The following is a 16,150-nucleotide window of genomic DNA, read 5'->3' as shown; positions in this document are numbered from 1 at the left end:
GTGGGTCTTTTTAATAATGACGCATTTGAATGGTTCTTATTCAGTTCCATAGCATCAGTTTTTAATAATTAACACATTCTGTTCCACATCTGTCCACTATCACACGTATCGGCGCTGTAGTTACACATCCTGATGTTCTATTCCACATTTAAATTACATTTAACAGGGTTGGACTGTTAAACGCTGAACAAAGCAAGGAGATGATCACGTTTGTTTTTCATCTGGGAGAGTTATATGCAGTCGGCCCAGTGTTTGGGTGAAGTATTTCGGTAGCGGGCAGGACACGTTGACGTCAGCTTGGCTGCTTCCTGGCAGCGTCAGCTGTCGTGCATGTAAATGAAGGGGGAGGTGCCGAACCTTGCTCTGTTCAATCCCAAGTTTTCCCAACACACGTTCTGGTAATTTCTGTGGAAGGAAATGTATTATTTAGTCATCATTTGTGACAAAATAGAAATCAAACTCTTATACATGTTAAAAAAGAGACTGTAAACATCTTACCTGTGGTGCCAGTTTGCTCCAGTGGGAATATTTGTGGTCACCAAGAATGGGACACCCGAGAGCAAAGGCCATATGAACCCTCATCTGGTGCTTCACTCCTGTGAACACAATGAAGCAGAAAAATACCAAACATGTGCCCAGGCAGGTTTTTGGGATGATTTCCTTTTGTTCACATGTGCACTGTTACCTGTAAAAGGCTGGAGTTCCACAAGGCTGCAACCACTGCTGCTGTCCAGGACTCTGTACTTGGTCAATGCTGGATGAGCTTGGCGATGACTTCGGACTTTGGTTACACCATCACCTTCATCGTTCAGTCTGTAAAGAGGACTCAGAGCCATCTGAAATCAAAGAAGTTGTTATGAGACTGGAAAATGCACACCATTATTTAAACAATAACTAGTAATTTACTCAAATGCTCTGGACAACAAACCCAAACTAATTTAATGTGTAATAAACATACTAACTACTAAGCTAAAAGCCGTACATACAAGGATGTTTAAAGCAATGATCATACAGAATAAGAGGCACCTTGTAGTGTGGCTGAGGACCTGTGACCTCTCTCTCTATGATGGGAATATCAATCAGACCTTCAGATGGCACAGGAACACCAACCGTGATAACCCTGAAAAGGAACAACATAACTAACATGCAGTGGGAGTATTAGCATGTACATTATTTAATTAATCCTTATCAGTTTCCCCTACTCACCAGTACTTCCTCTCCACTTTGTTATTTCTATTCAGAGCGAGTACGTGCTCCACCACTTCATCCCTCCTGGCCAGCAGGAGAGTTCCCGTTGAGTCCTTTTCTAGACCCAGACAGGGAATGAGCTGAGAATCAGACTTGATCTTCATCCCATCCATCATTTTTGAGAGAACAGGAAGCACAGAGGTGATGGATGTGACGTCGGAGTCATCTGGGAGACAGCAGCAACATTACATTTGTGGTGCCAGTTAGACATCCCAGCTTCAGTGTGATAGCTGACATTTTTATGGTCATTCCAGCTGTTCTCAGTAATGATACTGCATGTCTCCTAACAATAACAACAACAATAATAATAATAATAACAACAACAATACTGAGCCTGTTTAAGAACACCTTAATATGTACAACAATAAAATATAGTCTCACCACATAATTTTTCATACACATGTTTAACTGTTCATTAATACAAATATCTAATTAGATAATCACATTAATTTAGCATGCAGGCATCAATAATGGTCAATAGTTCAGAGCCATGATCAGAATGGGAAAGAAAGGTGATTTAAAAGACTAAATGTGGCATGGCTCTTGGTGTCAGACAGGCAGGTTTGAGTATTTTATAAAGTTTCCCAATCATCTTTCGGGTTCACACAGAACAGTACAAATGGATGATGTCAGACGATGTTTTCTTGGCACACTCTGTGCCCTTTAGTACCATCGTTTAAACACCACAGTCTACCTGAATATTGCTGCTGACCATGTCCATTGTAAAACACCATGTTACAAAGATCTCATATTGTTTTTTTTTCTTAACATTACAATGAGTTGATTTTTATTTTTATTTCAAACTGAAAATAAAAACTTTTTCAAACTTCTTGTCAGTGTAATCAGATTAAAGAAGACAGCCCAGTGTTGGTTTACCTGCCACAGGGATGCCGTAGGGTTTGTTGACGATCACTACATCCTTGTCCTGGTACAGCACGCTTCTGTGGAGGTGTTTGGCGAGCACGTTGGGGTGCACATTTTGTAACTGTACACTGAACCGTTTCAGCTCCATCACCCTCCTCTGCTGGGCAGACATGGGAGGCGCTGTCTCTCGGGTCTTCGACTTCTCTCCTCGGATCTTACGGGCCAGGTCAACGGCTCTAACACGGGGTTTGTCATCTGCGTCGGAGCCTGGAGTGTGGTTGGCAGCGGTGCTCTGACCCCGGGCGAGGGGCGGTGTTGTCTGCGGACACTGGCGGCAGGTTGTCCGGGGTTTGGCCAGACAGAAGAGCACATCCAGGCCGGAGCTCCGGTCAAACACACGCGCTAGTCTCCCACAGCTGTTCATCACGGCACTGAGTGAACCTCACAGACCAGACGGCGCACACGAGCTTCAAAACACAAGCATGAACTCTGAAGTTATTAAAGAAGTTCCGGGCCAAGCCTTTCAGAATAAAAGCATAATTTCATCCATTCATTCAAATTAAAATAATTCCGACATATTAGACACTATATAGATAAAACCAAACGACAAACGATAATAACTATCCGTTTAAATGCTCTTAAACATAACAAATACACACTGCGTAAATGTAAAAAAGCATTCCGGTAATTTCCGCCTTTCTCTCAACGGGTGTATTTGTTAACTACGCTTACACGGCCCGCCAGGTCACAACTGCAAAATATTATAGCTTCTGGCAAGCACCGCCCGCCTGGTAGATGAATAAAACTAAGTCGATCATAATTTCCGGTTGTTACAAAGTTGCATGTTGTCTGCTGTGGATTTTTGTTGCCATAATGCAAATACAAGCACCTTAGTGATCTAATGGACAGCAGATGCGCATAGCTCAACCAAACCGAAATAATTACCAGGCTTCATTAAATCTCAGACAGGAAGCTGATGGAGTGTTTTTTCTCCTAACGTATGCTTTCTTGGTAAAAGCCTGCAGCTATGAAGATCACAGACGGTGTATTACGATGTTTCAGAGTGGCCAGGACTCATCGGAAAAACGAAGAGAAGGTCAACTGCGTGGACTACAGCCCAAATGGTGAAAATGTGATAACAAGCAGCGACGATGACCGCATACTGCTGTATGACATGCGAGATGGAAAGTAAGTGGCAGCCACTGTAGACAGTATACTGTATATGATAAATAAGATCCTTAATGTGACTGCATTGTGTTCTTATGGTGTCCTTGTGCTTTTCTCAGGTGCAAAAGCAACCTCTTCAGCAAAAAGTATGGAGTAGACCTCATCCGCTACACGCATGGAGACACAAATACAGTGATCTACAGCTCCAACAAACTGGATGGTAAACACTTGACGCCATGCACAGCAATGCGAATACAGTTAGTGGTCCATTTTGGAAAATGAAATATATTTTGGGATATTTTTCAGATACCATCAGATACCTTTCGCTCACTGACAACAAGTACATCCGATATTTCCCAGGTCACACTAAGAGGTGCGTAAAGCAAACACACAACCTTAATCAACCACAACTGTAAACATGTAGACTGGTATTCAGTGAAAGCAGACAGTTATATAGTATGCACCCTATATGCCTACTAAGTAAATGGACATGCTTTTATTTACTGTAACCAGACTAAATAGAATAAAATGTAGTTGAGTGGAATTCTCATTTTCTACCTTTCTGGAGCTTTCTCCAGTGTGCTCATAAAAATACAGAAATATACACTCAATGGTGACTTTATTAGCTAAACCTGTTGAACTGGATTTTAGTGGAAATATCTAATCAGCCAGTGTCATGGCAGCAACTCAATACATTTAGGCATGGTGAAGGTGATGTGCTGAATTTCAAACTGAGCATCAGGATGGGGAACAAAGGTAATTTCAGTGACTTTAATGTGGCGTGGTTGCTGGTGCCAAACGGGCTGGTCTGAGTACTTCTGATACTGCTGATCTGCTGGGATGTTCCCACACAACCAACTCCAAGATTTACAGAAAATGATCTGAAAAAGCAAAAAATTCCAGTAAGCAGCATTTCTCTGGGTGAAAATTCCTCGTTGGTGACAGAGGAGAATAGTCAGACTGCTTTGATCTGAAAGGAGAGAAATAGTAACTCAAATAACCACTCGTTATAACCAAGTTATGCAATAGAGCATCTCTGAATGCTCTCCAGACATTTCTGTAGCAGATGTGCTAAAGCAGCACAAGATCACACTGGGTGCCACTCCTGTCTGCTAAGAACAATAAACAGTAGTTACGGTTTATATCACTACAATTAGACAACAGAAGAAAAACGTTGCCTGATTGAATGATTCTCAATTTCTCCTGTAAGTTTGAGATGTTAGGATCAAAATTTGGATGAAACAAAGCGTTGCACTCAAATGGCCTCCAGAGTCACAGATTTCAGTCCAACAGAGCACTTTTGGATTGCAGAGGAATTCAGATTCTCATTGTGGATGTGCATATAGTGTGCATTCCTGAAAAGCTTGTTCCTGTCTGTCTTTCCTTAAAGTAATTTTACATTCAATAAAACATTAGCTCAATCCTGATCAGTTAAAACCAGTTTGTTTGGGTTTCAGGGTTACTGCTCTCTCCATGTCTCCGGTGGATAACACATTTATCTCTGGGTCACTGGACAAGACTATCCGGATCTGGGACCTCCACTGTCAAAACTCTCAAGTAAGTAGTTTGTCACTTGATTGAAAAGTTCCATTTCTTCTGCCATTTGTACACATTTACAAATGTGTAATAACAGCTACAGTAATAGAATAGTGTGCCTTATATTGTGACACAAAATACTGCCTATTAAAGTGCTGTTGATTAGTAGTCCCTGAGTAGTCTTGACCACCAGAGGTCTCCAAATCTCTCTTGGATCTGCTCAGACATAATAAATCTATGGGTAATACCAGAAACATAACCTTGCAAAAATATAAGGAGTAAATAAACACCAAATGGAAATAAACACATAAATATGAAAACATGTGATGCAGAAAGTGGTCATTATTGAGGATTCTTTTGCATATTTCTTGAAAGTTACCAGTTTATGTTGCACAATCTCTCTGATTTTCAGGGTTTGATAAATCCACTGGGGACACCTCTGTGTTCGTTTGACCCCGATGGGCTGATATTTGCTGCAGGAGTGGATTCAAAGACAGTTAAACTCTATGACTTTCGTGCTTTTGACAAGGTACAGCTGAGTCCATTAAGGGTTTTCTGTTTGTGTTCACATGCATTCTTTCCAAAAGCCTTAAATGAAATTCTTAATTATCTGAAAATCTTCCCGTTGAAGGGCCCGTTTGCCTGTTTTGAAACGAGGTTTAATCGCGTTTGTGACTGGACTGGACTCAAATTCAGTAGTGATGGGAAGCAGATCCTCATATCTACAAATAAAGGGATTATTGGAGTCTTGAATGCTTTCAATGGATCTGTTCTGCACACTTTTTCCGTAAGAGACATATTGGAACAAAAATACGGAATTGCATCTGTTTTTATGTTAATATAATTATTTTCAGATTACATGCTGAAGCCATCCCTGTCTTTCCTCATTTTAAGGGCTACAACAACAGTAAAGGCATCTCACTGGAGGCCTGCTTCACACCTGACTCGCAGTTTGTCATGATTGGTAAGCTAAAAAAAACCCTCAAACTTTAGATTTGAGCCTTTTCCTTTAAGCTTCCTGTTAACACTCTGGTTTTTCCAGGCTCAGAAGACGGGAGAGTTCACGTTTGGAGCACAGAGAGTGGAATGAAAGTGGCCGTGCTGGATGGGAAGCATCCAGGACCCATCAGTGCGCTCCAGTTCAACCCCAGATTCATGACGTTTGTTAGTGCCTGCTCTAACACGGTGAGAGCAAGCCTATCTTACCAGTGTGTCATTGATCTCCTGCTGGAAAAACTGCTTATTGTTCTCATTTTGACTTTTTAAAAATTATTTTCTCAACAGACTTTTTGGCTCCCGTGTGTTGATGACTTGTAAAGGCACCAAAGGTCACCATCATGGAGTGAAGTTGGACCTTCCTTTACAAACATCATGACCAAGGAATATTTTGGAAAAATGTTATGTTGTTTCTACCTTTTTTTAAAAAGATGTTTCATTAGCTTTTATTTGCCTGTGTTTTTAAAAAATAATAATTGTGCTTTTATTGATGGTTTTATAATAAACTGGTTTAAAGTTATATAATAAAAAATCTTGTTTTTTAAACGTTGTCCCTCATCCCTCCTCAAACGTTTGCTAGGAATTATCTGAATTCCAACAAGTGCTTTTATTATTATTATTTTTCCTTTGTATTAACGAACAATATTAGAAGTATAAGTGTAAACTGACAAACACTAACAAGTGAGAGTTTTCTGTGTGTGTGTGTGTGTGTGTGTGTGTGTGTGTGTGTGTGTGTGTGTGTGTGTGTGTGTGTGTGTGTGTGTGTGTGTGTGTGTTTCCAAATCCTGTGCTTCTTTACCCTAGCTTAGATCCTCGTGGCGCAAATTCAACAAGGTGCTGGAAACATTTCTTAGAGATTCTGGTCCATATTGACATGAAGACACAGAAGTTGGATATCAGTTGGAGATGGTTTACGCTTCGTGTCACGGCACATTATCCTGATTGAAGCAGCCATCTGAAGACCACTACACTGTGGTGATAAAGAGATGGACGTGGTCAGAAATGAATGACGATGCAAGTACCAGTCTACTTCCTCAGCCTGTCTGACCGATTCTGATGCTCGGTTTCATCGTGTAGATGATGTACACATGTCTAAATGCCTGGAATACAGTGGGGCAAAAAAGTATTTAGTCAGCCACCGATTGTGCAAGTTCCCCCACTTAAAATGATGACAGAGGTCAGTAATTTGCACCAGAGGTACACTTCAACTGTGAGAGACAGAATGTGAAAAAAAAATCCATGAATTCACATGGTAGGATTTGTAAGGAATTTAACCGTAAATCAGGGTGGAAAATAAGTATTTGGTCACCTCAAACATGGAAAATCTCTGGCTCTCACAGACCTGTAACGTCTTCTGTAAGACGCTTTTCTGTCCCCCACTCGTTACCTGTATGAATGGCACCTGTTTGAACTCATCATCTGTATAAAAGACACCTGTCCACAGCCTCAAACAGTCAGACTCCAAACTCCGCCATGGCCAAGACCAAAGAGCTTTCGAAGGACACCAGGAAAAGTATTGTAGACCTGCACCAGACTGGGAAGAGTGAATCTACAATAGGCAAGCAGTTTGGTGTGAAAAAATCAACTGTGGGAGTAATCATCAGAAAATGGAAGACATACAAGACCACTGATAATCTCCCTCGATCTGGGGCTCCACGCAAGATCTCATCCCGTGGGGTCAAAATGATCATGAGAACGGTGAGCAAAGATCCCAGAACCACACGGGGGGACCTGGTGAATGACCTGCAGAGAGCTGGGACCAAAGTAACAAAGGTCACCATCAGTAACACACTACAACGGCAGGGAATCAAATCCCGCAGTGCCAGACGTGTTCCACTGCTGAAGCCAGTGCATGTCCAGGCCCGTCTGAAGTTTGCCAGAGAGCACATGGATGATACAGCAGAGGATTGGGAGAATGTCATGTGGTCAGATGAAACCAAAGTAGAACTTTTTGGTATAAACTCAACTCGTCGTGTTTGGAGGAAGAAGAATACGGAGTTGCATCCCAAGAACACCATACCTACTGTGAAGCATGGGGGTGGAAACATCATGCTATGGGGCTGTTTTTCTGCCAAGGGGACAGGACGACTGATCCGTGTTAAGGACAGAATGAATGGGGCCATGTATCGTGAGATTTTGAGCCAAAACCTCCTTCCATCAGTGAGAACTTTGAAGATGAAACGAGGCTGGGTCTTCCAACATGACAATGATCCAAAACACACCGCCCGGGCAACAAAGGAGTGGCTCCGTAAGAAGCATTTGAAAGTCCTGGAGTGGCCTAGCCAGTCTCCAGACCTCAACCCCATAGAAAATCTGTGGCGGGAGTTGAAAGTCCGTGTTGCTCGGCGACAGCCCCAAAACATCACTGCTCTCGAGAAGATCTGCATGGAGGAATGGGCCAAAATACCAGCTACTGTGTGTGCAAACCTGGTAAAGACCTATAGTAAACGTTTGACCTCTGTTATTGCCAACAAAGGTTATGTTACAGAGTATTGAGTTGTATTTTTGTTATTGACCAAATACTTATTTTCCACCCTGATTTACGAATAAATTCTTTACAAATCCTACCATGTGGATTCATGGATTTTTTTTCACATTCTGTCTCTCACAGTTGAAGTGTACCTCTGGTGCAAATTACTGACCTCTGTCATCATTTTAGGTGGGGGAACTTGCACAATCGGTGGCTGACTAAATACTTTTTTGCCCCACTGTAACTGTTATACGATTGGCTGATTAGATATTTGAATGACTTAGCAGTTAAACATAAATGTAGGCCCCCTCACACATGTGTAGCTCTAACTGATCCATTTCCAGTTTTCAGACTTTTTCCATTTGTCACACCCCTAAAAGGATCAGTCAACGCTAATGCACGATTCTCTTGAATCTTGAAAGTGAGACTTTGCTTAAGTTTTATGTTTCAGTTATGGTGAACTATTCTTGAACTCTGTTATCTAACTCAAACCTGTTGCCTCATCTAAATACAGGGAGTCATGTTAAACAAAGCTCAGTTTAAGTTATCCAGCTTTTCTTAAGTAAAGAAGCTTTTCTTAAGCTGAATGGTGATTTACATCTTAACAACATTCAAATTAAATAATGCTCTGAATCACACTGAATTTATTTACATATTTTATTATATAATTTGCCCCTGTCGGAGGAAGATGAGGCTATTCTTGTCAAGGCTCAACTGAAGAAGCAGCACACTGGTGTTGGCCAGAGGGGCCGATGGCGCGATATGGCAGCCTCGCTTCTGTCAGTCTGCCCCAGGGCAGCTGTGGCTACAACTGTAGCTTGCCTTCACCAGTGTATGAATGTGAGAGTGAATGAATAGTGTTGTAAAGCGCTTTGAGGGGTCCCGAAAAGCGCTATATAAATGCAATCCATTATTATTATTATTATTACAGTCGTTCTTCCAGAATAACCCGAACCGCTTTCTCTTCTTTCTCAGACTTTTCTCATTTCCTGTAGATTTTTGTTCTGAACTCTGTCATCTCTCTGAAAAGTGCTTCATGCTGCACATCAAGTTTCTTGAACCTTTTCTCTCGTTCTTTTAGTGTTTCCTGCTTTTCTTCACGTTTTTCTTCCAGTTCTTTGTTTGCCTCATGCATGTGTTTCTTTGTTGTTCTTTATGATGGGTGGCTTGTTACTCTTCATGTCTCTTCTGTAGTAATTGAAATGAAGACTGTATGTCTTTATGACTTTTCTCCTGCCGTTGCTTCTGCTTCTGCTTTTTGGTGTTGGCTTACTGGACTTTGTTATAGAGTGCTTGTAAATGGCTGTTTTTGGTCACCACTTCGTGGATTCGTCACTCTATATCTCTGCATATTTTCTCAAGTTCAATTTTATTTCCTTCACTTCATTGTAAAATACTTGTAATTCTGTATTTTGTGTTTCAAACTCTTGGAGAATGTGCTGCGTCTCTCTTTGGGTTTCTTCCAGTTGTTCCTTCTCTTTTAGCAGGTCTGAATTTTCTTTGTGCGCTTTATCAATCATTACTTGTAATGCTTCCATTTTTTCCTCTGTGTCTTCAAGTTTGCACTGCATCTGTTGGTGACCTGCCTCCTGTTCTTCCTTGTCTTTAAGCATTCGTGTGTTTCTTCTCAATGCTTCATCAGACGTCACTTGGAGGCTTTCATTTCTCTTCTCTGTCTTGGAGCTTGCACTACATCTCTATGTATTTTTCTTCTGTGTCATAGACCTCGTAAAACATTTCTCTATGTTTGATTTTCCATTTTTTAAACTCTTTCTCCAGTTGTGTATTTCTTTCAAGTGCTTCATCAAACATTACTCGCAAGCCTTCATTATTTTCCTCCATATCTTGGAGCTTGCAATGCATTTCACTGTTCTTCTCTTCCAGTTGACTTTTCTCCTCCTGCATTTTTGTGATCCTGTTTTCAAGGTCTTGTTTTTCCTTGTTACAATTATTAAAATCTCTTTTGAGGGCTGGAAATTCACTCCAAGGAGGAGTGATGAGGTGTTCCGTTTGTCTTGGGTGACGTTGTCTCTGAGACAGTTTGGTACCTTGATGCAACGACTCTGTAGTTTTCTATTTTATTTTACTTTATTTAGGTACAAGAATTACCAGTAAAGTTTCAATCTCTATTTTATCTTTATCTTTACCTTTATCTAAGAATTGTCATTATTTTCATATTTTTATTTTCATATTGTTACAACAGAAACAATAGGAACAGAAGCATGCAGCTGGATAGTATAGTAGTAAGACTACACACTCTTGGAGCAGGAGGCTCAAGCTTTATTCCCACCTGGTATCCAGTAAGGGTCCTGGCTAGACCCCCCATGCTAAAACCAAGCCCTGGAATGGCACAACTATGTCCGCAGCTCGTACACAAGCATTTCACTACATGTTGTCCTCTGTATGATTGTGTATGTGACAAATGAAGGTTGTTTGTTTTGCTGAAACAATAATGGAAATAGATATTTGTTTTATAATATATAAATATTGGTTTGTTGGGGACTATTTTTAATGAGTATATTTATTGTTAGTGTATTTTATTATATAACACACACACACACACACACACACACACACACACACACACACACACACACACACACACACACACACACACACACACAAATTCTAAGCTAACTTGTTATTTAAACACAAAGAAGCAAGTTTCCCTTTTCACCAGCCATCTTGTGACCCATGTTAATGGTTGGTCGCATATTTATTTTCAGGGATCATCACATCATAGAAATGGAAAATGTAGAATCACCAGTCAAATCTGCTGAGAGCAGGTAAAATGTGACTTTGCCACAGAACAGGAAGTTGAAGTCCTGGTTCCACTGCAGTATAAGTAGTATCAGAGGGTCGTTCATGGCTTTTTGCTCTGCTTGTGTTAAAGTGGTTCCTGTGGTTTTCCTGTGACGTTCCTTAAACTGGAACATCAGCCTTTACAAAGTCAGACTTTCACATGTGTTCTGCACAGTCACAGTAATCCTCTTCATCATGGCTGGACACCTTCTGTCAGTCATCCTCATGTGTAAGTTAAACCTCTTGTAGCTTTTCGATTGAAGATGCTAAATCTGTAGGTTTTACATTTTTCATGGTTGTGGATTTTACGTTGTGTTCTTACAGCAACTTTTGTAACTTTGTGGTGCTTCTATTTTTTTTATTTTTAATCAATAAACTCACGTGAGGAGTCCCAAACTAAAACTTTCTCAGCAGGACAAATTCCTGTGATCTTGAAAAGACAGTTTGTTTGTATTAATGAGCCATTAATACATAATTATAGTAATGGTTATTAATACGTGCATTTAGTATGTTGTTAACAAATTTTCTTTCCAACAGCTTTTGTTCATGAGATTCAAGCACAAGGTGAGTTCCTGATGTTCCAGTGTTCAGATTTTTCTGTGACTGCATATTTGTTCTTTACTTAAACCAAAAATTACCTATTAGATCAAAAATTTCTTTACCTCTGATTTTTCAGCTCTTCTTCCACCAACACTGACAGTGAACACAGAGGTGATCTCAGAGACGGACTCGGTCACGTTACACTGTCAGGCACCAACATCTGTTTCAGTTCATCAGTGTTTTTTCTACACGGTGAGCAAAAGTACTTCCAAAGCCTTCTCATGCCTGCAGAATTTCACTGCAACAGAACTGCTGTTAATGTCACATCACAGTTCACCTGCTGAAGTTAAAGTGAGATGTTTTTACACTGGAGACCTTAATTCAACATCTGCTGACAGTGAACCATCCTCCATCACCATACAAAGTGAGAGACTGCTCTTCCTGTGACTGGATAAGTTATCATACAGTGTGTTAGACGTTATTATCTTTATAAACCTTCATGTTTTCTTTCACAAAACTTTTTTAGGAGTGTTGTTCTTACATATTTTCTTAAACCACCAAAGACAGCACGCAGGAATCTAAACATGACCAGTTACAGTTAATTACAAAATGTGTTGCAGTTCAGCTTTTATGAACACCAGTATTGTTATTGTTGTGCTGGTAAAACATACAATATTCTTGTATATTAATGGGACTTGATTAATCTTCATGTAGGTCAAACACCACAGATGAGTGTGCAGCATTTTAATGGGGAACATGTTCGGTTTGTTTGCTCTCTGCCTGGATCTGTGAAAGATGATACAAGATGTAATCTGTACTTTGGAGAAGCAAGTCGTTCAGTCCTCACAGTAGCTGTCGGGAAGAATAGCAAGACAAAAAACAAACAGCGGTTCTGCCAGTTTTATGTCTCAATTGATGATTTTTTGAGACATCTACATTTTGTTCAACAAAAAGATGCCAGCTGTGATTACACTTTGAAAAGGGAACCCAGGTCTTTGTCTCCTCGCAGTGATCGATACAACTTAACAGGTAAGTCAAAGATAAACAGACTTTATAGCACAGATGCTACTTTAATACATTAAAATGATGAAAATGACTAAAATAAAAGCATTCAAAGTATTTTTCTCTAAAAATGTTCTGCGTTTGTTACTCGCAAAGTTTTCATTTCGTTTCACTTTGTTTATTTGGACCCTCAGTGCAAATAAATAGAACTGAGCTTTGATGTGAAAAAGAGTACGTCCAGACTTGCAGTCTCTTTGAGCTTTGATGATATTGTCAGCATAATAACATGCTTACAGTAGAAATGGGTAAAGGTTTTTACACTGGATACCCTTCCTGACACAAAATATTTTGTTTTAATACATAGATATAAAAATATGAATATTTGCTGATAAATGATCAGAATTATAATATTTTTCACTGTCAGATTCAAAATTGAATTGAATCGAATCGACTGGAATCGGGGATCAAATCGAATCGGGACCTTGTTTAATCAGAATCGGATCACTTGTAGAAATCAGTGATGATACCCAGGCCTAGACACTACCAAATATTTCAGTATAGGTAAAAAATAGTCCCTCGTCTGACACTCCCTTTGGGACAGATTTAACATTTAATAAAATAGTAAATGTGTTTTCAAAAATTTAAATCACTTTTGAATTGATTGCAGTATTAACAAAACCTTTATTTATACTCAAATTAATTTCCTTTTACTGTAGCTATTCTGGAAAGTGAATCACCAAAGATCAACAAACCGTCATCTATCATGTTTACAGGTAGGACACACTTAACAAACAACCCAGAGCATCATCACACATCACTTCTTTTAAATGTCTTTAACATTTTATTGAACATTTATGGAACAGAATCAAGTCTCAACAAACCCAGTACTTTAACTTCTACCACTTCAGTGAACTCACTATCAGGTAAATAAATTACTCACGTGGTAAAATTAGAAAATATTTTTTCTGTATTAAAGTAAATCTGCTCAAATGAAAGATGAGACGTTTAATTTTTGTGTTATATGTTATTTTTCAAACTAAATATTCTGAAGACTGGAGAGTGAAACGATGTCTAACAGTTCAAATGCTGTTACAATACTATGTTTAACATACTTCTCCTTTAAATTATAGAAAAGTTGGCAGACATACACCAAGAAACTCTTCTTTTCTTTTAGCACTTCATGCCAAATACTTGTTTTCAATAATGCAAGGAAATAAATAATCAAGAATGTCAATACAGAAAATACGTGGCATTATAATATTTATTTGATATTTTTCTATCTTAAAGGACTAGCTGCTCTTAATCAAAGCCCTACAAATGGTGTGAACAATCCTGTCAAAACAACTCAGTATAAAACATCAGGAGACAGCACCACAGGTGAGACGTCATTGAGTGCATCAATAACACTTAAGGAAGAACTGTAAAAAATAAGACGTTCAATTTAAATGTAGTTTTTTTCTTTTTCAAACTGAATGTTCTGAAGACTAAAGAGTAAAACAATGTCAGAAATACACCAGGAAATATTTTTGTGATTTTTTTTCTTTTGGCATGTCATAACTTCAATTCAATTTTAATACAGAAAAGAAAGCAGCAAAATGTCGTAGTGACATAATATTTATTTGATGTTTTTCTTTCTTAAAGGATTAGCTACTGTTAATCTAAACCCTACAACTGGTGTGAACACTCCTGTCAAAACAACTCAGTATATAACATCAGGAGACAGCACCACAGGTGAGACGTCATTGAGTGCATAAATAATGGGAAAATAAATTGTCATGAAAGTTTGAAATGCCCCTGTTTTATTACAGTACATTCGACAATGACCTATTGACCATGCAGACAATGAGTCTGATTAAACTCTCAGCATAATAATATGATCTGAGTTCTAACTCTAAAATTCTGATGTTTGGTAGGAACAGTAAATATTCACCATGTTCAGCATCTTAAATAGCTTAAATAAAACAGTACTTTGTAAGCAGGGCTATAGCTGGTGTTGAAAGGAAGTTACTAACTTTGCAGGCACTTCATTATAAACCTGATTGATGCAAATGACCAGATACATTTTATCTGTAGATATTTTTGTGTGTTTAATATTCATTATTATAATTGTTTCCATTCCCTAATAAGTACTAGTTTACCATTGCATACCAAATAAAAACTAATACAACAGTGTAATGTCAACTGACCAGCTGATGACAACATTAGGACAGAAGTGTTGATTGCATTGCTAAACAGAAAACACAGTTTTTAGTTTTAGAATTATATGTTGTAGTGATTGTGCAAATACCAAAAAAGATGCAAAACCACTCAAATTATCTAAGACATGGAAAATATACAGTGGGTAAAATAAGTGTCAGACATGTCACCAATTTTCTAAGTAAATATATTTGTAATGGTGCTACTAAAATGAAATTCTCGCCAGACATCAATAACGACCCATTAAAGCCCCGCGTGGAAAACATCAAACCAAAGATTCCATAAATTAAGTTCAATTAAATTATGAGAAGTGACACAGGGAAAAAGTACTGAACGCGGTAAAAACGGGAGGTGTAAAAAGGCATGGAAATTCATGATGCCTGAAATTAATCAGTAATTAGAAAACCAAACAGAGATGGTGTGTAAAGAAAAAGTGTCTTGTTTAGTAAGGTGTCACACAAGAAGCATCTCATGGTGGGTAAAACCAGCGAGCTCTCTCAAGACCTTCAAATATTGGTGTTCAATAGTTATTTTACCCACTGTATATTATTTCAAACTGAATGTGCAGAAGCACAGAACCTGAAGAATTGAAACCATGCTGTTGCAGCTTTAAGTGACTGAACACAAATATACACCTCTACATACAAAGCTAACAGGCCCAAATCAATTTTCTTTTCCAAACAGATTCAAACAAGAATGATACTACAGGGAAAGTCGAAGGTAAGAGACACTGCGTAGACTTCCATAATATTACTTATACTTTCACTCAGTCCATGGTTACTGCTGCAACTTTGTCAGATAGCAAAGTATCTTGTGTTTGAGTTACAAGTGAAATTTGTTTGTGGCTTTCAAAACAGAGTCATTATGGAATTTGGCAGCAGCTGTGACAAGAAATGGAATAATTATGGGCATGATCCTACTGGTACTGGGGCTTCTTATACTCAAAAGAACTGGTGAGAAATACTTACTTCATGTGCTTAGAAAAACAATTTTTCAGTGTTCAGGTGACACATATTGAAGCACGATTATAGCATTTTCCATTTTATTTTGCCTTCAGCGTATCAAGCAATGTCAATAAATAAACAAATATATCATTAGATTGCTTCAGAATCATCAAAATTCAAATAAAAAACAACTCGGTTTTACACCCACTACCAGTGTCATCATCAAAACTTGTTAAACATAATTTCTTGTATTATCTCTGAGTATGACCAATGTGGAATATGTCATGTCTCTGTAGCAAAATTGCATCTATGTATTATCTAGATCTAGAGTAACAGCACCCTAGACAGACCCTGGATTCTTAAAGATTCAGTTCAATTCAATTTT

The 16,150-nt window shown here is 38.8% G+C and overlaps 2 protein-coding genes across 2 annotated transcripts; one reads left to right on the top strand and one right to left on the bottom strand.

Annotated features, from left to right (window-relative positions):
* Window positions 1-50: 50 nt before the first annotated feature.
* Window positions 51-2,693, bottom strand: rpusd4 (RNA pseudouridine synthase D4). Its single transcript, XM_080891991.1, has 6 exons — window positions 2,125-2,693; window positions 1,207-1,414; window positions 1,027-1,120; window positions 686-836; window positions 499-596; window positions 51-405 (listed from the first exon to the last, which is right to left on the bottom strand). The coding sequence occupies exons 1-6, from the start codon at window positions 2,534-2,536 to the stop codon at window positions 205-207; spliced, it is 1,164 nt and encodes a 387-aa protein (XP_080748117.1). The 5' UTR covers window positions 2,537-2,693; the 3' UTR covers window positions 51-204.
* A 233-nt stretch (window positions 2,694-2,926) lies between these two features.
* Window positions 2,927-6,324, top strand: LOC308402122 (WD repeat-containing protein 82-like). Its single transcript, XM_080890744.1, has 9 exons — window positions 2,927-3,300; window positions 3,399-3,499; window positions 3,586-3,652; window positions 4,737-4,836; window positions 5,228-5,344; window positions 5,447-5,602; window positions 5,710-5,779; window positions 5,858-6,000; window positions 6,100-6,324. Exons 1-9 carry the CDS (start codon window positions 3,140-3,142, stop codon window positions 6,130-6,132), a joined length of 948 nt encoding a protein of 315 aa, XP_080746870.1. The 5' UTR covers window positions 2,927-3,139; the 3' UTR covers window positions 6,133-6,324.
* Window positions 6,325-16,150: the final 9,826 nt, after the last annotated feature.

The sequence above is a fragment of the Rhamphochromis sp. 'chilingali' genome (genome assembly GCF_963969265.1).
Source record: "Rhamphochromis sp. 'chilingali' genome assembly, chromosome: 9".
In the NCBI taxonomy this organism is placed as follows: domain Eukaryota; kingdom Metazoa; phylum Chordata; class Actinopteri; order Cichliformes; family Cichlidae; genus Rhamphochromis; species Rhamphochromis sp. 'chilingali'.
The sequence above is the reverse complement of the archived record's forward strand: the minus strand, read 5'-3'. Positions and strand labels throughout refer to the sequence as shown.